The following is a 21819-nucleotide window of genomic DNA, read 5'->3' on the forward strand; positions in this document are numbered from 1 at the left end:
GTTGGTGAGGAGGGGGGGGGGGGGGTGTGGGGCGGTGGGGGAGAGGGTGGCCGGGGGGTTGTGGAAGGCAAAGGTAGACTATAAGAAAATAAGTCAGGGTGACATGGTTACAGTTAGGAGTAAATCATCCAAAAAAAAAATTAAAATCATCCATTTTTATTATATGGAATACATACTTTTTAATTTTTAAATATTTTAAGCGACAAAGATAATGGAAATTTCATTATTGATTTTGGACCGTGAAGCCAGGAACTTAAACCGACTTTTATAACTTTAACCTAGGGTTTTGCGGGCCACCCGACATCTTCTGTCTGTTGCTTCGTCAATCGGCGTCGTGCACCCTCTTCTTCCCCCATTGCTGCCCTTCTCGAGCCCTCCAATCTTTTTCCATGGCATCTCTCCCATCCGAGAGCTCCGGCGTCGTCACGATCGGTGGCAAGGGCTCCTCCCTCTCTCCCGCCGCCGTCTACGCCGTCTCTCGCCGACTTTCAAAGGTAACCATCGACTCCTCCGCCCTCGAGAAGCTATCCCTATCGAAGAAGCCGTCTCCGCTACCCCCAAACCTGCCTCCTTCAAACCCTAGGTACCTAGCCCCAGAGGAGTCGCTCGCGGCCCTCGCCATTCTCCTCAACAAGCTCGTCCTCTCCGACGCCGCCATACGGCCCACCCTCCCCGTCCTGATCGAAGAAACCCTAAACCTAACATCCAGCCCCGAAACCCTAGATTTCGGCTCGCCGGTCAGGTTTCTGGACTCGCTATCCCGGTTGAACGGGAAGAATCTTGATGAAATCGGACTTGGGGAAAGGGAAACCGGTGTCTTTGAGGGCTCTTTCGCTGCTTCGATTGGAATCTGTGCCATATTGGACTGCTGCTCGTCGGCTCTGGTGAATGTGGCTGATGCTGTGGCGGCCTTGTCTTGCGAGGCTGCTAGGGCTGATGTTGCTGCATTCGATTTGCCAGTATCTGGCGATGGCTTCTCCATCAAGGCTGAGATGGATGTAGCTGGCGACATGAAAGTGTTGCTGTTTGGGTCGAAGCTTGTAGGACAGAATGATTCAGGACCCTTCACTGAGATCCCCGCCATCCATGGTAGCTTCAGAGAAGCTGTAAGGTCGCTGCATGGAAGAATCCGGGTTGAGTTGAACTCCGGTGTTAAGGTCCAGAAGGTAATGAATGCTGGAAATTATGGAAAAGAGAAGGCTTTGGCGACTTCAGTTTTGCCATTGGCAGTGTCTATTCAGTCAATGAGCGAGTGTAGCTTGGGTAGGGCAAAATTGACTATTGAATCAATTAGTGATGATGATCTAAGGTCAAAGGTGGCCGAAGTTTTTGAGAATGTTTGCCCTGGTTCTGATTGGCTGAGAGAGCAGTTCCAATCCATTACAGAAAAAGCTGCTTCTGGATTGGATTATATTGGAGTTTTTCATCATGTATATGAGTTTTTGGTTAAATTTAGGGAGGTTCTTGCTTGGGAGGCGGCATTGGCATTGTTTGCAACTGAAAGGGATGATGACTCAATTGAGAAAAAACAAACTTGTTGTTCGACCAGCATCAAACCGAATGGAGAAACTGCAAAGGGCAAGAAGAAGAGGGAGAAGAAAAAGAAGACCTCAGGGAAGGGAACTTCTGTTGTAAGGCAGCTCCTTAAAGACCGAATCATGGATAAGAATGAGACATCCATTGAAGATGTTAAGATTGTGGTTGAGTGGGCACAAGAGCTTTCTTTTTGTTTTGATCCCAAGGATGCTGGTCTTGATACATTGCTTGCAAAGGTGAAGGAAATAATTGAGAGCAATGAAGTCAGAAGACTTCCTAAAATTCCAAAGGTGAGAACTACAGATCATATCAAGGTGTTAGTATTCTTTAGACTACTAAAATGGTTATATTATTTGATTTTCATAATTCCTTTATTTGATTTTTGTCTCATCATCTATGTCTGATGTATGGCATCAGCAACAAAGTATTTTGGTTCCCACCTATCTACCCTGAATGAGCATAAGAGTTCGAATGTGTACATAGAATTCATCCAAAGATTGCAATCTTTGAATCCCATTACAATCTTTACAACATGTTAGGCAGAAATTAATGACTTCTATATGTGCAGTGCCTTTAATTTTCTAGTTTAGCTAGATTTTTTGAAGAAAAGACCACTTTCTCTACTTATGATGCTGATGCCTAAATCTTTCAATTATTTGTTGTATATTATTAGTTGCATTAAATTTCATTGTCATTTTTCTCTCAACCCAGGATACATGTAGTTCTCTGAAACATTAGGAAATGTAATTGATATCAAGTTGCTGATAAAACTGCTATTGAAATATGACAGAAAGACATCCTGTCATATACAAATAGAAAAAAATTCTTTTAACAAATTTGGGTGATAAATTTCCATTGATGGGGTTTCCCAAGATAAAATGCATTTTGTGAACTTAATCTGCTATGTCTTTGAAATCATTCTAAATGGTCAAAGAGGTACAGATGTTTTTCATTGTACACATGAATTAACCTAAAATTGAATCATTTTCCCATCAATTTAATGTTTCCTATGATTTCAGTGCTTGTACATTACCTCTCAATGCTGTATAATAACTAGGATCTCTTTTGCTTGTCTAAAGGGCACTCGTGATTTTGGAAAAGAGCAAATGGCCATACGAGAACGTGCTTTTTCAATTATCACAGGTGTTTTTAAGATGCATGGAGCAGTGGCCCTTGACACACCTGTCTTTGAATTAAGAGAGACTCTCATGGGAAAATATGGGGAAGATTCAAAGTTGATTTATGACCTTGCCGACCAGGTATCACCAGGCATTGGTGTAGTTATATTTTGCTATTATGGTTTAGTTTTAGCTGCATGTTATATTTTATCTAAGCAGTTCAAGTATGTCTGCAATTTAATTTAAGGGGTGATCAATTTCTCAAGCTTTCTCTATTTCTTCACTTATGTTACCATCAGATACAGCTTTGAAGATATACATGAGGATACATCAAAATCATTTATCTAAGGTGGATAAATTGATTCCTTTATTCAAATTCTAACCAAAAAGATTAATAAATTATTACATGATAGTTGTAAGATTAGCTTAATCGTTTAATTAGAAAGGTGGGCAGTCAAGAGGTCAAATGATCATCAGTTGGGCTACCAAAATGAGACCATTTAGGTGAATGCCTAGTAGGGATTAAGAAGGAAAAAAGTTTGGACATGGGTATACTTGTCGAAGCTTTGCAGCAGCACCAGTTATGATCCGGGGACTGACCCAGATTTGATTTTACTAGAGTTGGAGGCTAACTTCATTTTAGATTTTACTTGGGTTTGAGCATTCAAGTGAGCAAAATTCCATGTTTTGGTTTCAAGGTCCAAATTTGTGTGGACTATGTTTTCATATATTGAGCATTCCAAATTTCCTAGGGACTGTTGAAGCTCTTTGGTTTGATTGAACTTGAATAAATTGGGTCAGACTCTTTCGCTGGAAAGTCGCATGGGATAGACTTCCGACGCGCACTCTCCTTAGAGATAGAGGTTTGGAGATTCTGCTTGGCTGCCCCATTTGTGGCTTGGAGGAGTCCACGGAGCACGCCCTCCTCCACTATCTCAGAGCAAACTTGATTTGGAGGATGGTAGGTAGCCAGCTGTGGAGTGCGAGCACTGGCTCCTAGCTCCCTCCTTTTCTAGAGGCCATTCGATGGAGTGCTGGTGATGGGCCATCTGGAGCTTGTCGGCTGGTGTACATTGCATATCAGATCTGGTTATCCTAGAGTAGCCTTGTTTTTGATGTTGAGGTTGTGCCTGCTTGGCGTGTTCTGGAGAGAGCTTGCTGCTTAGCTACCGAGTAACGTCACTTCGATTCTGTTGATTTGATTTTAGCTGACCGAGTTTTTGGGACTTCCTGGCTGCGCTTGCAGTGTCTCGGAGGACTGTTCATTTCTTGGGAGCCCCCATCCTCCAGATTTGTTAAGGTCAACTTTGATTGCAGCATCATGGATGGCAGAGGTGGTTCGGGTTTTGTCATGCGTGATCCAGATTCGAGGATGCTGGCTGCAGGGGGCTCACCACTTTATGAGGTGTCAGTGCCTGGTGCTGAGTTTCATGTTGCGTGGGCTGGTGTCATCTATGCGGTTCGAGAGCTGCGGGCACGGAGGATCATCATTGAGGGGGATTCTCTGACGGTTATCAGTTGGATTTAGGAGGGGACCAGGCACTATGAGACCCATCTGCTCGGTGACATTTGGAGGGCCACTCGTAAGTGTATTGCGGTGTCTAGCCAGCATGTGTTTCGGGAGGCCAACAGTGCGGTGGACTGGGTGGCATCCTTTGTTACTGAGCACATTGGGGACTAGAGATGGCGCCAGAGCAATGATTACCCATGGGCCTTGAAGGATATTCTTTTTTCTGATTTCTTAAGCTGTTCTCGAACTAGACTTATTTGAACCCCCGCTTGTACCAAAAAAAAAAAAAAAGGATCAATAGACTCTATAGGCATTTTGGATCTGTGTTTTGGACCTGGGTTGAATTTGTTAAACTTAAGGTTTGAGTTGGTTGACTCTCTTTGTTAAGTTTAAACCCAACTTTGCTAACTTAGGTATAAGCCTTCTTGGAATAGGTGGAGTTTCTTGACGTGCTTCTAGGTTTACACTTTCTTTTAGATATTTTTGGGATTGTTTATGTGAGCCCAGTCTTTGTTCATTTCGGTACTTCCAGCATTCCATGTAGTTTTTAAGGCTGAAATCTCTTACTAGAGGCCCAAGTCACTATTGTTCATCATACCTTGAGTCCTCTTATACTTATGATCTGAGCTCATTTATGTTCAGAATGTACTTGACCTTTATACATGGTACCTTTGAGTTTAGTTTAGATCTAGACCATTTTTAGATTGTATCCACCACTCTTGCTTGGTCCATTTAAGTTGACCCATTTGATAATCTCAAACATATTAATTAAATCAACTCCCTTGTTGGATATATTTATTCCCACTTGGTTTCAACTAGTGGTTCCAATTTCTTAATGACCCAATCTAATAAACCTGATTTGACCAGGTTACATTTATCTGTTTAAACTGTTTATACTAGATACATTTTTCTGCCAAATTATTTATACTGAAGTTTAAGTACTGATCCACATTGGCTGGTATGGTATCAGTATGATGCAGAGGCTTTGTTTGCCTTGTATCAACAAATGATATGAGTGCACATGTTGATTCCAATGGCATCACAGTGTTGTTATGCAGCCAACCCGTATAACTACGGTACCTGTACAGATTCCAGTATTGAGAGTTAAAAACATTGACTTGAAGTTCTCTTTGAGACCAAGGTAACAGGTTTGAACCCATTTAGGGAACTTTCAAAGCTACTTTAAACTTCTGATTGGATTGTTTGCGCTAATTAATTGGAACCCGTTTAAGACTTAATCATGCCTATAGACTTCGATATCTATTTATGAAGGTTCATTAATGTTTTCTCAAATGTGAGTTTATTTGAGAATCAACCTAAAATGCTGAAGCAATTCAAGCATAATTAAAGCAAGCCAACTTTTGATCATTTACTGCTTCAACCTCAACTGATTTCAGTTAGGCTGATCTTTTCTATCTGATTATATTAGGCTTAATGAATCCTTTTTAAGTTCCATTGTGTTTGGCCAAGTCACTACATTTATTGATTTAGGTTCAAACAACCAAGGGCTCAGTTAAGACTTAAGACTGGATCAGGTTAAATTTAAAATGGGCTTCTTTGTTGAAGTTTGCATCTCATCATGTTCAGAATCAGTCCGATATTCAAACAAGTTCAGCTAATTCCAGATTTATTTTAGACCGTTTTAATAAAGTTCAGCATCACTCCAGTTCTCTTGGCTTAGGTACTTTTGCAGTCAGATTCAGGACTGTTCATTTGTGATATTTCATGCTACAGATGTTGAATTGAAGCATGTTTAAATAGTTCACATTTACCAAATTGGCTTTTAGTTAGACTAGCTCAGTGTGTTCATATCGTACTGATGCGTTCATCTTTTGCTTCATTTCCGTTAAATTGGTTTACTTGAATCTTCGAGTGCCGGAGCTTGAAACTTGTCTTGCTGCTGGGGGTTGAAACGGTTTCAAATCATTGTGTCTTATTTTCTAACTTAATGTTGTCTTATCACAAGAATCTATCACCCTTTTACAATTCAAAGTGTTGAACCCTCCGAAGTTGGTTAGTTTAGAGTTTAGACAATTGGTACTGATGAACATGCATAGAAACTGAACTTGTTCAAAGCTCTGAAATAGGCTAGTAACTGAAACTAATTTGCTGAGATGGGAATGAACCCAATCCAGTTTGATATTTTGAAACCCTTTCTTCTTTTTCTTGGTAGAAACATGGGGTGGATTATAAATTACAAAGGGGAAAATCACACCCATATTGTCAGCAGAAACTAACAGAAAGCAGAAGGAAAGATTAAAGAAAAGGAGCTTGTCAGAGAAAGCTCCCAGAATAGACTACAAAACAAACACACACACACACACGCGTGTGTGTGTGTGTGTTAAAATGGAGGCTTTGTGTTGGTAGAGCTCTCCGTCCGCCACTGTACACGAATCGAATTTAATCCCATATGGAATTCTTCTTGATGGAAGGTGTTGTAATTTAGAAGAAAAGGTTGGGCATTTCAATGGCTGATTTGTCATAGAGTCGCACTCCCATCACCTGAAAGGAGTTGCATGTACACTGATTGGACAGATGACATGTGCAGAGGTGATCAGCTGGAGCCAATTAAGGGGGCCACAAATTTTTTGAGATCTAGATTTCTTTTTTCTTTTTTTTTGGCGAGCTGAAGTAGTAATGTGTCACATTAACGATGAATCAAACTTTTTTACCTGATCTAATGTGAACCATAATGCCATTTTCCATTGGTCTAAAATTTTATACATGCGTGCCGCTTTTATGAACAACTTCACTCATTTGCGTCTCTCTTTGAAAAAGTTTATTTTAAAATGAATGAACAGAAATGTAATAATGGTGGTGGTGGCCGGTGCCACCTGTTTTGATTTTTTTTTTTTTTTTTGGGGGGGGGGTTACAAAACTAGAAAGATTCTTCTATGGTAGATCCAAAAAATTATATTTTAATACTTAATTAAAAATAATAATACTTTAATAAAAACAGTAAAATTAATAAAATTAATAATATTGATAATTTTAATAAAAAAATGTGTTGAAGTAAAAATAATAATTTTTATTAATAATATTTTGGAAGATTAATGATGTTTAATAATATCAAGAGGAGTGCACATCGTTAAAACAATGCAGACTCCTAATTCTAGTAGAGACAGAAGAGGAAAATGGTTTCTTTTAAAACAAGCCCCTATTGCTTTGCTCTCCTACTCTTGTGCTGCTCTTCTTTGATCTTTCGTATAGAGATAACAAGGAGGAAAAAATTATACCCATTGAGGAGGCTAGACATAACAAGGAGGGAAAAATTATACCCATTGAGGAGGCTAGACGGTATTGAAGAGTAGAAGAGAGTTGTGAGGAATAAAATGAGGATCCTTTCGTCCATCTAGCGTTGCACCTAGATGGACAATATATAAGCCATTCTTTCACCAGCATATTCTGTTAAGATGTGAATTTGTTGTTAAGAGTAGCATTAAACTCATCTGATTCCTTCATAATTAGCATCAGGTGAAAGCATATTTTTTCTTTTGAGGTTTGACAATTTATATTACTGGCTTGGATGGCTTAGGAGGATATGTGGGTGACCGGTCTAGACTATTATATTTAATACATTAATTGAAAGTAATAGTATTCTAGTAAAAACAATAAAATTGATAATACTAATTTTTATGAAAATTATTTTAGTAATGATAATATTTTTTATTAATAATAATTTAGAAGATTAATAAATTTTAATAATATATTTATTTATTAACAAAATTGTATTTTATTAAAATTAATAAAAATTATTAATAAAATAAATTATATTAATTAAATATTAGTAAGTATGTTATTTTTAAATAAATATGTAATTAATATAAAATATTTTAGGGGTTATATATTTTTAAATAAAAAAATCCTGTGCATTGTGGTGATTATACGCTGGTAATATGTGAAGCCCGGAGCACTGCTAGATCATTGAGCAGCTGCTTGATGTCTTGAACGAATGGATGCATGGAAGAGAGAGAAGCATTTAGTCAAGACAATTACTGTAGCAGTCTCCTTCTAGCTATATATGATTTATATGAAAATGATGGATAGCAGTCATGAGGCCAACCCAAGCACCAGTGAGTTTTGTGGTTGGTACTTGGAGGTGCCAACAAGAATGGCACCTATTGCCACTACCATCCAGTCATGGTCATGATTACAAAGCCCGAACCTACTGCATGTCCAGGTTAAAGGGGTTTTTCAGCGACCTAAGAAAGGTGGACGTCATGGCTGCAACCCATGGCTTTGAGAACCCCAGAGACCAAGATAGTTGGGTTACTGTCTCTGATCATGGAAGATGCTTAGAAGCTAGACTAGCTTTTCATGCTACAGCATCCAGATGGGACATCTCACCCAAGTGAACATCACAGTTCCTAGCTTTCCAAATGTGCCAAAGGATATAGGCCATTAAAGTCTGAATATAGTTGGAATTAGGTATAGACCTCTTTAGAATGACTGATGTAGAGCATCATTAGCCTTCCTAAATGATTTTCAAGAGCTTAAATTTCAAAGGCAATCAACTCTTCAGAACACTTTATAGAACATAATTTCATTAGAGTCCCAGGACCTTCCCTTGTAAGATTTTTCAAAGGGCTTTTATTTGAATCTTCATGCATATTAAGAAACCTGGATCTAATCTGAAACATCAGGCTTGGTTATTCAAACTTGAACTCAGAAATCTGATATTTCATAGTTCAAAAATAAAACTTCGTTTTTAGAAAGCTGAGACTTGAAGCCTTCATTTATTTATTAGTCATTATCATTATTTATTATCATTATTATTATTATTATTACAGTATTATTTTATTGTTATCATTCATTATTATTATTGCTTACCATTGTCAGAGATCCCACACCAAAAAAAAAGAAAAAAAATGTTTCTTTTACTGGGGCCTAATCTGAAATTTGATTAGGAGTTTAAACATTCCATCCATTTAACATTTGGGCCCATTCAACCATGATTTTTTTGTGAATGCCTGATGTAGCCGCAACAAATTAATGAAAGTCCAACGTAGGAAGTAAAGTAAATCTCAGCAACTTAATCCAGAAATAGATTAATAGCATCCATAAGAACTAAAAATGAAAGACCAACAATTGAGATCAATACATCAATACCAAATACATATAAAAGTTTCAAAAAAAAAATAATTTAGAAAATGAATCTTTTTAAGCTTAATTATTAAAAAGAAAATGGATAGGTTTTGAGGGAAGGTGAAGAAGGTAAAAGATTGCGATGATGATGAGATAATGGCAATTATCTTGGATGAGAAGGTGAAGGTCGGTGAGATTCAAGGTTGCAATAGGTTCACTAGATGCGGGTTACCTACGACCATCAAGGCTTGCGGCACCGTAATAGATAAACTCCAGCATGGGAAGGATGAAAGACAATGAGGATCTAGAAGAAGTAGAAAGGAGAGAGAGATCGATTCGGACGCAAGGAAGAAGCGACTATGGAGTAGAAGGAAGAGGGAAGCTATATGTAGAGAGAGGGAAATTTAGGGTTTCTATGAGGTCTTTATTTTTTTCTACTCCCTTTCCTAAGTCCCAAGAGCTTATATTCATAATCTTTTTCTTCTTTCTTCCTTTTTCTATTCTTTTTTTTCGATTGGTCAAAAATACCATTTTTCTCTTTCCTCTTTTTTTTTCTCTTTTCTTTTCTTTCCCCTTTTTCTCTTTCCCTTTTTTTCTTTTCCTCTTTTTTTTTCTCTTTCTCCTATTTCTTGTCCTCTCTTTTTTTCTCTTTCTCCTTTTTCTTTTCTTTCCCTCTTCTTTAATAAGAGAAAAATCTATTGGAGAATTATGTGGTCGCTGTAAAGCTAGATTTGGCATCCCTATTTAACTAAAAAATAAATAAAAGGATTTGGTTCGAATTTGGGTCTATCTATCCAATCTTTCTTAAAATAATTAAGCTAGATGGAATCATCACCACAAATAAGATAAAAAAATAATGATTCGATGAATAATATAAAATAATGGCTTGATGCGCTGCATTAGTTCTCCCCCGATGGAAGAGATCTCGATCCTGTCGAGATAGCCTCCTGATAACTTTGGTATAGATCCTTTCGAAGCTGGCGCAAATCTATTTTTAATATTTAGCTGCTATTAGTCATTGGACGCCCTTGCCAATGGACCAAATATCGGCGATGTGTACTTTGACGTGTCCAAGTCTCACGAACGTCCCAAATCTCCTCATGTCCTTTAATGTCATCTCGGTATCTGTAATGAGAGGTAGCATCTTGACACTCGCAGTAGGTATTTCTCCATGGTACTCGAACAAATCACTCACATTGAAAACTGAAAAGATAGGTACTGCTGGTAGCAGATCAATAAGGTAGGCATTCTTTCTCAATTTTTTGAGAATTTTAAACGATCTAAACTTTTTTCTGTCCAGCTTGCTATAACTTTCGATGGAAAATCTCTCCTTGAAATAGACCAAAACACTATCTCCCTCACTAAAATTCATACTTTGGTGGTGTAGGTCCATTGCTGCCTTATATTTGGCAGTGGAATCTTGTAATCTTTTGTGAACATGCTGTTGCACCTTTTGAACCTGTTTCAAGTAGGATTTGGCTTCTGCACTAACTTTATCAGGATATGGAATGGGTGTTCGATCAAGAAAATGGAGAATAGGTTGTTGGAGCAACTTCCTCAGGTTGTAGACGTCAGGAAATAGTAAGGATTAGGTCGTGGAGGTCCTTGAAGGCCAGCAACCAAGCAAAACAAAAACAACCTTCAGGATTTCAGCAGCTTTGTAAATCCTGTCGGTAGGATTTTTTTTTGTGATTTGAACCCCTTTTCCATCATATCTGAAATCTACCTTTTGGGATCTGGAAGTACCCTTGATGAAGCCTCTAAAAAATAAAAGATAAGGCGTGGAACTCCTCTTGGGCGGCCAAGAGGGGCGCACAAAAAAGGAGGGCGAGCACAAGGAGGGCGCTAGAAACCCTAGCGCCTCCTTTCCTTTTTGGGATTGGTGGCCAAAAGCCCCTACGATTTGATCTTTCACCTGCCATGCATCTTAAAAGATTGGCTAAAGATCGATTTACCACCTCAATCGTTCATCAGTTTGTGGATGATATAGGCTATTAAAATTTAATCTACTTCCTGCTCTGGCCATCAGAGTTCTCCAAAAATGACTTACAAATTTAGTATTCCTATCTAATGTGATTGATCTAGGAATGCCATGCAGATGCATAATTTTATTAAAAAATAGTTTTGCAAGATGTGATGTATCAGACGTTTTTTATAAGGAATGAAATGGGTCATTTTAGTGAAGCGATTTACAACCACAAAAATTGAGTTAACATGTCATGTAGTTTTAGATAGGCCATCACAGAGTTCCTTCAGTATGATGTTAGAAAACTCGTCTAATAGTGGTCGAATAGTCGAGGAAATCTCAGAAATTTTAGCTGTTTCTTTTATCACTAAGGCATAAACCATAGGAGATCTTGCAAGATTTTTGGCAAATTGAGACTTGTTCAAGACCATCATGGATTGCCCCTTGATGGATGATGGTTTTTGGGATAAGTTGGACTTAGGCTTTGGCATTGATATACTGTTGAATGGAATTAGCCTAATCTTTTTGTTATCCTTCGTGACTATATATTCTCCTTCCCATTATGTATGGTGCTACGGTTAAACTATCAAGATCTTTCTAAAAGCAAGTGACATACATCCATGGGCACTGTTGGGGGAAATTCCGTCTGGACTATAATGTGAAGAAGCCTCAAGCCCAGGAAGTCTAGGCCCAGCGAACTAAACTCCCTTATCGCCGTCAACTCCCCATCGGCTACCCTCGCGACTGATTAGCTCTCAGCTCCCAAAAGATCGGTTGGCGCCCTGCTGTCTAAGTGGTCGAGACTTTATTGGCTGGCTTCTGGTGAGCTCCCCTTTCTGTAATTGGTTGCCTCGGGCCGATTAGGCGGCAACACTTAATGGATTCACTTAGCTGTCTTATGGGTCCTCTTCCTCAGACCCACATCAATTCAGTCTCAATTTCGGGTTCTCATTCTTTCGTTGACTACGGTTCTTGCTCGTGGGCCAGGATCTCAAGGCACAGACATCAGCCAAGCAATCGAAGGTTGACCATGGCCGCCATGCAGTCCCATTGAGTCACATCAAGTCACATCATCCAGGAGCCATATCTTGAGCGGTCAGCTATGTGCTGCGACAATAAGCTATGCTAGGTTAAGCCATCTCGAAGCCATTAATTACACTGCATGCGCGTTAGGGTCTGTCGCCGTGGCCCCTGATAAGATGTGATGGATTGAAGCAGTTGGGAGGATCAGAACGGCCCCCTCTATCTCCCATTTATGACTCTCCTCGAAGGTCAACCGAAAGGCGGCCGATTTATGGTTGGCTGATCCTCCTTTGAATATCCTCGCAATCCCATTAAAGCCCCTGTGGGCCTACTGATGGCTGTTAGGCGATAGTTGGCCATGATCTCAAGATAATGACGGCAGGACTGTCCTTCAGAAGCTCCCTCCTCTGCCTATAAAAGGAGGCCTAAAAGGGAATTCCAAAAAAGGGGTACGCAAACTCTGCCTCCCATGCTTTTGTTGGACTAAATTTCTGAGTTGAGCGTCGGAGGATTTCTGTCGAAGCAACCTCCGGTCAGGGCTTTTCTTGTAGTTCTCGCCCCTGACGGTCGGGCTCACCACCAGCTTCAGCTACTCCAATGTCATACGAAAATTAGCATTAATAGATTGGCGTTAGAGAAAGGACCTTTCTGACCCATTTGGAGGGCGCAAATTGAGAGTTGAGATCATCATGCCACCAAAGAGAGTCTCATCCCGTTGTACCAACACCTCTGTTTTTCGATTGGCGGAAAGCCAAGCCAACAATTAGGTGCAACTACCGATGATGGAGACTCCATCGGCCCAGTCAGCATTGGTCACGACGGACCAATTTAACCTGCTCTTCCAGCAGGTTCAAACTCTGATGGCCGCTGTCTAGGTGGTCCAAATCGTCCTAGCGCCTCCATCAGCAGCGTCGCAGTCTGATCAGGCTATCCCCGCGTCCCCTTTGGCGATGCCACCATCAAATCTGACTTCACAGCCACCACCATGATTAGAACAGCTGCGGGCGCCTCTACAGAGCCCGGATAGGAGGCAGACCCGCTAGATCCGCATCAAGACTCAGGAGTCAGGAGGGGGTCCAAACCATTTTGGTGGCACCTCCATTAGTGGTGTCGCAGCCTGATCAGGCTATCCCTGTGCCCCCTTTGGCGGTGCCACCACCAAATCTGGCTTTACAGTCACCACCACCACTAGAACAGCTGTGGGCACCTCTGCAGAGCTTGGATAGGAGGCAGACCCACTAGAGCCGCATCAAGACTCAGGAGCTAGGAGGGCGGCGATCTCTGAGTCCTCGATCAGGGCATGATTCAACCCCTGATCGCCGATTTTTCCAACATTCCAAGGCCTGCACTGCCCGAGACTTTGCTATTGAGAGGCGGTTTCGAGAAATCAATAAGTGGATTGATGTGATCCACAATACCCACTTGGCTCCTTACGACGGATTCAATAGTGAGCTGCCTTTTGTTCCAAGGATTATGCAGGAGCTGCTCCCTCGGCACTTTAAGATTACAGTTTGAGACCTACGACGGGACCGTCGACTCCATCGATCACCTCGAGACTTTCAAGACGGTGATGCTCCTCCATGGAGTGACTGATGCTATTCTCTATCGAGCTTTCGCCTCTACTCTAAGGGAGGTGGCTCAGCATTGGTATTCTAGCTTAAAATCGGCTTCCATCCATTTCTTTGAAGAGTTGAGCCGGTCTTTCATCGACTACTTCGTCAGTAACTGATGGCAACAGAAGCGATCCGACTACCTCCACACCATCAAACAAAAAGAGAGTCGATCCAGACTTTTGTTAGCCACTTCAACGCTACGATCCTGGAGGTTCGTAATTTAGATCAGTCAGTCGCGATGTCTGCAATGATGGACGGACTTCTGAAAAACGATCTCAGCAAGTTGTTGGTAAAGACACCCTTTGGATTTTATCCTGACATGCTGGCTCGAGCAGAGAAGTATGCTCGTGCGGAGGTCTTTGCCAAAGATAATACCTGTCGATTCTGTTATGGTAGGGGGACAAAATAAGGAGTGCTCTTCGAGGTGGGGAGAGAGAACCCGTTAGTGTTTTGGGTCTCCATTCCAGAAATAAAAAAATGGGGCCCCTCTAAACTGCCGCCCTTGGAGTCCTCAGAGGAGATCGGCGCGTCTCACCGTCGAGGAGATACACAAACTACACTTTGCTGAATGCATTGAGAACTCAGGTGCTAATGGAGATAAAGAGATGGCTCCCACAGCCAAGGAAGCTTCGGACACTCTCGTATAGGAGGGACCTGACCAAGTACTGTCTGTATCACTGCGATCATAGTTAGAACACAGAAGAGTGCATCCAACTCCAGGATGAGATCGAGGACTTCATTAGGCATGGTCGTCTCGATCGGTTATGCTCTGAAGGCGGGACCAGCGAAAAAGATGGTGGAGATCCCCTTAGTCGGCGGAGCAACCACGACAGACAGGGCTACAGGAAGACCAACCCCCAGTCGGCATGATTAACGCCATTACTGGGGGGTGTGGAGTTGGAGGACTCGGTGAGGATGAGGAGGCAACGAAAAGGCAGAGGATAAGGGAGCTAATAACTTTCACCGAGGAGGACGCCCAAGGAATACAGTTCCCGCACAATGATGCGATTGTTGGAAGTTTAAACATTGTAAATTATGATGTACGCCGCGTTCTAATCGATAATGAAAGCTCTGCCGACATCTTGTTTTATGATGCTTTCTCAAAGATGGGAATACTGGATGATTGGCTAGGGAGGATGGACTCTCCGCTCGTTGGATTCATCGGGGACGCTCTCCATCGAGGGAGTCATCACTCTACCTCTAAAGGTTGGTCGGTTCCCTGTCCAATCTACCATCCAGGTTAATTTTCTAGTTGTCCGAGCACTTTCGGCCTATAACGCCATCCTCGGTCGATCAGGATTGAACGCACTCCGAGCTGTCGTTTCCACATACTACCTGAAGATGAAGTTTCTGACAGCAAATGGAGTCAGAGAAGTTTGCGGAGACCAAGACTTGGTGCGTCATTGCTACAACATCGCTCTCCAAGGAGGGCGGCCTGTCGAATCCTATCCGATGGAGGGACTGGACACCCGTGACGAACTGGCTGAGGAGTGCAGGAAATCAGTTGAAGATCTTATAACCATTTCCTTAACAGATGAAAATCAAAAGTACACTATTCAGATAGGGTAGAACCTAGATTAGGTAACAAAAGATCAGCTAACCTCTTTTTTGCAGGAGAATGCTGATGTCTTCACCTGGACATCAATGGATATGTCGGGCATTGACCCCTCGGTGATGGTGCATCGACTGAATGTGAATCTGCATCATTGACCCATCAAGCAAGCGCGGAGTTTCACGCTCGAGTGGTAGAAGGCGATAGACGAGGAGGTAGACAAGCTGCTTAAGGCAGGCTTCATCAAGAAGATGATCTATCCGAAATGAATCGCGAATGTAGTCATGGTGAAGAAGGCGAATGGAAAATAGCATATTTGCATCGACTTCACCGACTTGAACAAAGTCTGTCCAAAGGATAGTTATCTTCTATCAAAGATTGATTAGCTGGTCGATGTCACGTCGGGCCACGAACTCTTATTTTTCATGCATGCCTTCTCTAACTATAATTAAATCTGGATGGCACCTGGAGATGAGGACAATACGGCTTTTATTACTAACAGAGGTCTTTTTTATTACAGGATCATATTCTTTGGTCTAAAAAATATAGGTGCAACTTATCAGCACTTCGTAAACAAAATCTTCAAAGACTAAATCGGGCGGAACATGGAGGTATATGTGGATGATATGCTCATCAAAAATAAATCCACGAGGACCCACATCGACGGTCTCAAAGAAGCCTTCGCCACCCTTCGAAGATACTAGATGAAGCTGAACCTGGCAAAGTGTGCTTTCGGAGTATCCTTAGGGAAATTCTTCGGCTTTATGGTCTCCAGTCAAAGAATTGAAGCCAATCCGGAGAAGATCAGGGCTGTGCAGGAGGTGACTCCTCCAAGGATGATGAAGGAAGTATAGCACCTTACGGGAAGGGTTGCCATTTTGATCCGATTTGTTTCGAGATCAGTCGAGCGGTGTGTCCTTCCAAACCCTGAAGCAGTTGAAGAATTTTCAGTGGACCGAGGGGTGTCAGAAGGCCTTCATTGATATAAAAAACTACCTCAGCTCCACTCCATTACTCGGCAAGCCTGCCTCGAATGGAGAGTTATTCCTATATTTGGTGGTCTCGCCTACCGCGATGAGTGCAGTGTTGGTCCAAGATTGGAACAAGGTTTAAAAGCCGATTTACTATGTAAGTTGAATCTTAAGGGATGCGGAGATCCGGTACTCCAAGGTGGAAAAGCTGGCCTACGTCCTTTTGATCGCCGCTCGAAAGTTGCGTCCATACTTTCAAGCCCATTCTATTATCCTCTTGATGGATCAACCTGTAAAAAGCATCCTTTATCGGCCGGATACGTCAGGGCAAATTGCAAAATGGGCAATAGAACTCTCCAAGTTTGATATCTAGTATCGATCGTGGCCATCGGTCATTGCAGTTTCTAGCCAATTTTGTGGTCGAGTGCACTATTTCGGATGGGTCAGATGAGTAGGAAGAGATCGAGCCCCAAGAGCAAACTCGTGAAAATCCTCCCGAGATTGGCTCCGATGCCTGGATGTTATATGTGGATGGATCCTTCCATCCGGCTGGATCGGAGGCAGGATTCATTCTTTCATGCTTGGAAGGCACTGTTGTCGAGTACGTCTTGTGCTTTGAATTTTCAGCAATAAACAATGAAGCCGAATATGAAGCCTTGGCGGCAAGCCTTAGAATTGCCGAAGAGTTGGGGATTCAGGATCTGAAGGCCCGCAGCGATTTTCAGCTGGTCGTTGGACATATCTAAGGCAATTACGAGGCCCGTGAGGAGAATACGGTAAAGTACCTCTAGAGGATCAAAGATCTGATGTCCAAGTTCTGGAGTTTTGAAATTCAACAAATCTCTAGATCAGAGAACACTCGTGCTGACTTATTGTCTAAGTTGGCGACGTCTACGTCGTTCGAGTTATCGAGAAGAGCCTTCTTCGAGGTATTAGACAAACCATGCATACAGGAGCCGGCAACAGCCATGCAAGTGAATGAAGAATCTTGCTGGATGGATCTGTTGATCAATTACCTTAGAGATGGGACTCTGCTAGCAGATCGGAAGGAAGTCCGAAGAATAAGATATCAATAATCCTGACATCTTCACGAAGGGAGGCTGTGTAAAAGGTCTTTTTTCTTGCCCCTCAAATGCTTGCGGCCATCGAAGGTCGAATATGCGCTAAGGGAGGTACATGAAGGCATTTGCGAAAGTCATATTGACAAAAGAGCGCTGGCTTACGAACTTCTCCGATAGGGCTACTACTGGCCGATCATGTACAAGGATTTCGAGAACTATGTCATGCGATACGATAAATGCCAAAGGAACTCCAACATACAACAACTGCCTGTGGTGTCGATCACTCCCATCTGCGCCCCCTGGCCTTTTGCGCAATGGGGGATGGATATTTTCGGCCCCTTTCCAGAGTCACCGGGTCAGCGCAAGTTTCTGCTTGTCGCTGTGGATTATTTTGCCAAGTGGGTAGAAGCTGAACATTGGCTCGCATCACTGAAGCTAGAATGATGGACTTCGTCTGGAAATCGATCATATGCCAGTTTGGCCTACCTCGAGTGCTGATCATTAATAACGAATGTCAGTTCACAGGGGCTGCATTTGAGGAGTTTTGCGAGAAGCATGGGATATCGCACCACCTTACCTCCGTCGTCCATCCTCAAGCTAATGGTGAGGCTGAGGTAACAAATCGCATTATCCTGCGAGGACTGAAGACAAAGTTTGACAAAGCCAAAGGATCCTGGGCTGACGAAGTCCATGTACTTTGGGTATACAGGATGATCCTGAGGGTTCCAATGGGAGAAACTCCATTCAACTTGGCTTTTAGGACGGATGCAGTAATCTCCGTCGAAATTGGGGTTCCGTCTGCACGAGTTATGAACTTTGACGAGCTATCCAACTCGGAGAGGTTGCGTGCTGATCTAGATCTGCTTGAAGAAATCCGACAAAAAGTACGCATCCGAATGGTGGCTTACTAGCATAAGGTCGCTTGGTATTACAATACCAAAGTTCGGAACAAGTTCTTTCGAGTCAGCGACCTAGTCTTGCACAAGGCGGAAGCATCACAACCTGGAGAATGAGGCAAGCTATCCCCAAATTGGGAGGGTCCATATCAGGTAGACGAAGTCATCAAACCGTGAACCTATTGACTAAAGCAGCTGGATGGAATGGTGCTCTCCCGACCATGGAATTCGGAGAACCTTTGAATCTACTACTAGTAATATATCGCATGACTTTCCCCAATGGAATTCTTTTCTTTAAAAATAGTAGATTTCTGCCTGCTCGTCAATTTGCAGGAAATTGAAGATGGTTTTTGATTGGTCAGTCATTGAAGACAATAAGATGGCTTTTGATCGGCTAATCATTGAAGACAATAAGACGGTCTTTGATCGGCTGGTCATTGAAGACAGTAAGATGGCATTTGTTCGGCTGGACTAAGAGAGCCTTTGATCGGCTTCGTATGAGGCAACTCTTAATCAATCGGAGATACAAATTTTGTACGAAATATATGGCAAGGTAAATTTAAGCTTGCCCTTCAATTTATAATAAAAGTCGACGCATCGGATCCCCCTCCCCCCCAAAAAAAAACAAAACAAACAATACAATAGAGACTAGCACTGACTCTATGCCTCGTCCAAAGAAAGGCCTCCTTTTCCTTCATCAAGAAGAAGAAAACCAAGGCTTGGGTGTGCCACCGCCTCCCCCACGTGGCCCTGCAGTTCTTGAAGCAGCGGAGGTGTTTATGATGGCGACCTTCGCTCCGTGCGTGGCAGAGACCTCGAAGGAAACATACGAGAAGGAGAAAGAAGCGCTCTCACATCCGGCAATCGGTGGCTACCGCCGCCCTTATCCTCCCCTAAAATGGGAGCCCGACCTGGTTGAGGAGCAGGTGGAGCATCGGCAACAGCAAGTGAAGGCCGCTTTTGGATCACTTTAATAGGCCACTGAGGACCTTGTGGAAGAGGCCTCCCAGCAGTGAGGACCACGGGCCCTATTGGGAGGAACTGCACGGTTTGGTGGCCTTTCCATTTGGAAGCATGTGCTTCGTAGAAATACCATGAGAGACTGTCATTGAAGCCACACCTTCTTTGAACATGGCATCAGAGTAATCCCTTAAGGTCGTGGATCCACACTTCCTCTGGGCAAGATGGTCGTTTTCAATACCTCCCAAGCCAAGTTGGAGTCAACAAAGTGGCTCCCCATCCTTGAACAACCGGTGGCAGCCCTGACAGCAAGGGTGGGCTCCCCCATTAGCGAAGAAGGCACCCGTTGCATGCCCGTGAAGGGGATCGCTCCATCGCACCATAGCACACAGGAAGTGAATCTCCACTCTGAAATGGGAGAGATCTCCCCTATAAAAGAGGAGCTGAATTTAAGCGCCCCGTAACTGCCCTTATTAAATCGCTGGATGTGTTGGCTGTGAAGAATTGACCACATGCTCGATCGATCAGAACAAGGTGCAGCGGACTTCAATTTTTTTTTTCGATCGAACGCGTGCTCAGATCGAGATCCAATCTCGTTTGTAGCTAGATCGATCATGCATCTAAATTAAGAAAATCAAAAATTTAAAATAATTTTAAATGAAATTAATTGATGATCGCATCATCACCTTGCACAGGTAGATGAACTCTGCAGTCCGATGATCCGTAGATTTTTGAGGCTCACTGTTGAGCCACACACGTGCCCAACGTCTATAGGTATCCACTCGGACTCGGATTAGGATGCTCTCTTCATTTTCGATTCGTCTACTTCTAGACGAATCTGCAAGCTCCTGGATCAGCCTTCAATCAAATCTTCGATAGGGTTCCGATCAAGGTTTGATCGCAGCCTTCTTGTTTCTTTGCGTATGTCGGATGGAACTCGATACCTCGATACCACTAGATGGTCCGCCCAACATCTTTGCTTGTGAGAGATGATGAGAGATCAGAGAGAAGAGGGAGATGATGCGTGGATATCAGAGGAGGGTTTTGGGATTTTTCTTCTAATAAGAAAATTGTTAAATCGTTTGATAGGGATCCTTTTATAGACATTTGATTAGAGCAAATGCCTTAAAACAGAAGGACTCTGCTAAGGTACCACCCACCATGAATTTTTCCTCATTTTGTCGCACAAAATCATCGAGAAAACTCAAATAGGCATGGACATAGATAAGGTAGTTGTCGCCCAACTCAATCCTCCTAGATTCGAATTCAAACACTTCAGATTCAAATTCAAATACTTGAAATTCAAATTCGAATTTAAATCCAAATTTGAATTCAGATAAAATCACCTCATTCTTATCCTCGTCATCTCAAATTAAATTTGAACTCTTCAAATTCAAATTAAGATGAAGCTCTCTTCTTTATCCATAAGTGGCGCCCTTTTTGATCTTATCCATTTGGAGCGTCCCATCTTTTGTCTCTCGATGTTTCATGAAGAAAAATGTGGGGCGCCAATTTAATTCTTACGTGGGTGGCTTCTAGAACTCCAACTCTTGCTGTCCAAATGAGCTTGCTCTAATTTGGTTAAGCCCTATCCAATAGGGAATCCAAATCAAGTAGGAGAGAATGGGTTTAACTATGTACTAGCATGGCTTCTTTAAATTCAAACTAGGACTTAATTAATCCAAACCTAATCAGACTACACTTAGCTCAATTATGCAATCTTAGATCAAAACTCTTGTTTGTGTGATCTTATAAGTCCAATTCTGTCTGGTAGTGAGATATATATTGATCTCTATCAGCAACATCATCGAAACTCTTTTCGTAAGATCGGAACTCTTTTCAATTCAGCCAATTAAGAATCATTGATCATCAAAATGATTCTTAATTAGTCTCACGATCCACCAATGACATCTAGCAGTATATGGTGGCAATCTAGCAAAACTGAATGATGAACCTTTAGGTATAGTTATCGTGTAGTTCGGTTCTTTTGTCATGGGTCCTGGCAAGACGTAGGTCAAGGATAACTCGTCAAATCCGTTTGTCCGTCATATGTCAGATTTAATCGACTCGAGTCCATGTGAACCTTATAAAAATTTTTTTCTATCATTCACCTACCATGGTCATGAATTTTAGGACTCAGTCTCATGAATTGCATAGGATCTCTTCCTATCTATCAGGGATTGATAGATCTCATTTTGATGCACACCTTATTTCTACAATGGACCTACTGTAGTCAATATACACCTCAAAGCTCCGAATGACTAAGAGATCAAGTTATGATGTGGTCAAACTACAGTAACCCCATTATGAACAGTCGAGGCATCGCAGGTCAAAGAACTATCCATCACTGCAACTTTGAGTAAGTCATCGACGAGTGGACAACTATCCCAGTGGCTTCTTGTGTTGGTCTCGCTCAGTATCTTTGATCTCTATTAAGCATCTGTATTCTCGTTTTAGTGTCTCCACACTGTCGACTCAAGACTCGTCACCTATGAAAAAAAGCGATTCGTGCATCGATCCATCCGGGT

The 21819-nt window shown here is 42.1% G+C and overlaps 1 protein-coding gene across 2 annotated transcripts in view; it reads left to right on the forward strand.

Moving 5' to 3' along the window:
- The first annotated feature begins 226 nt into the window (after nt 1-226).
- LOC105035459 (histidine--tRNA ligase, cytoplasmic) overlaps nt 227-21819 on the forward strand; it is a 52522-nt gene continuing 30929 nt past the window's right edge. Inside the window, exons 1-2 of one of the 2 annotated variants that reach the window (XM_029261960.2) lie at nt 227-1826; nt 2616-2795. In XM_029261960.2, coding sequence (XP_029117793.1) covers nt 390-1826; nt 2616-2795 — 1617 coding nt within the window. In that variant the 5' untranslated portion in view covers nt 227-389. The remainder of the gene's footprint in view (nt 1827-2615; nt 2796-21819) is intronic. The other variant, XM_010911024.4, reaches the window with a different exon arrangement.

The sequence above is a fragment of the Elaeis guineensis genome, chromosome 4, assembly GCF_000442705.2.
Source record: "Elaeis guineensis isolate ETL-2024a chromosome 4, EG11, whole genome shotgun sequence".
Lineage (NCBI taxonomy): Eukaryota > Viridiplantae > Streptophyta > Magnoliopsida > Arecales > Arecaceae > Elaeis > Elaeis guineensis.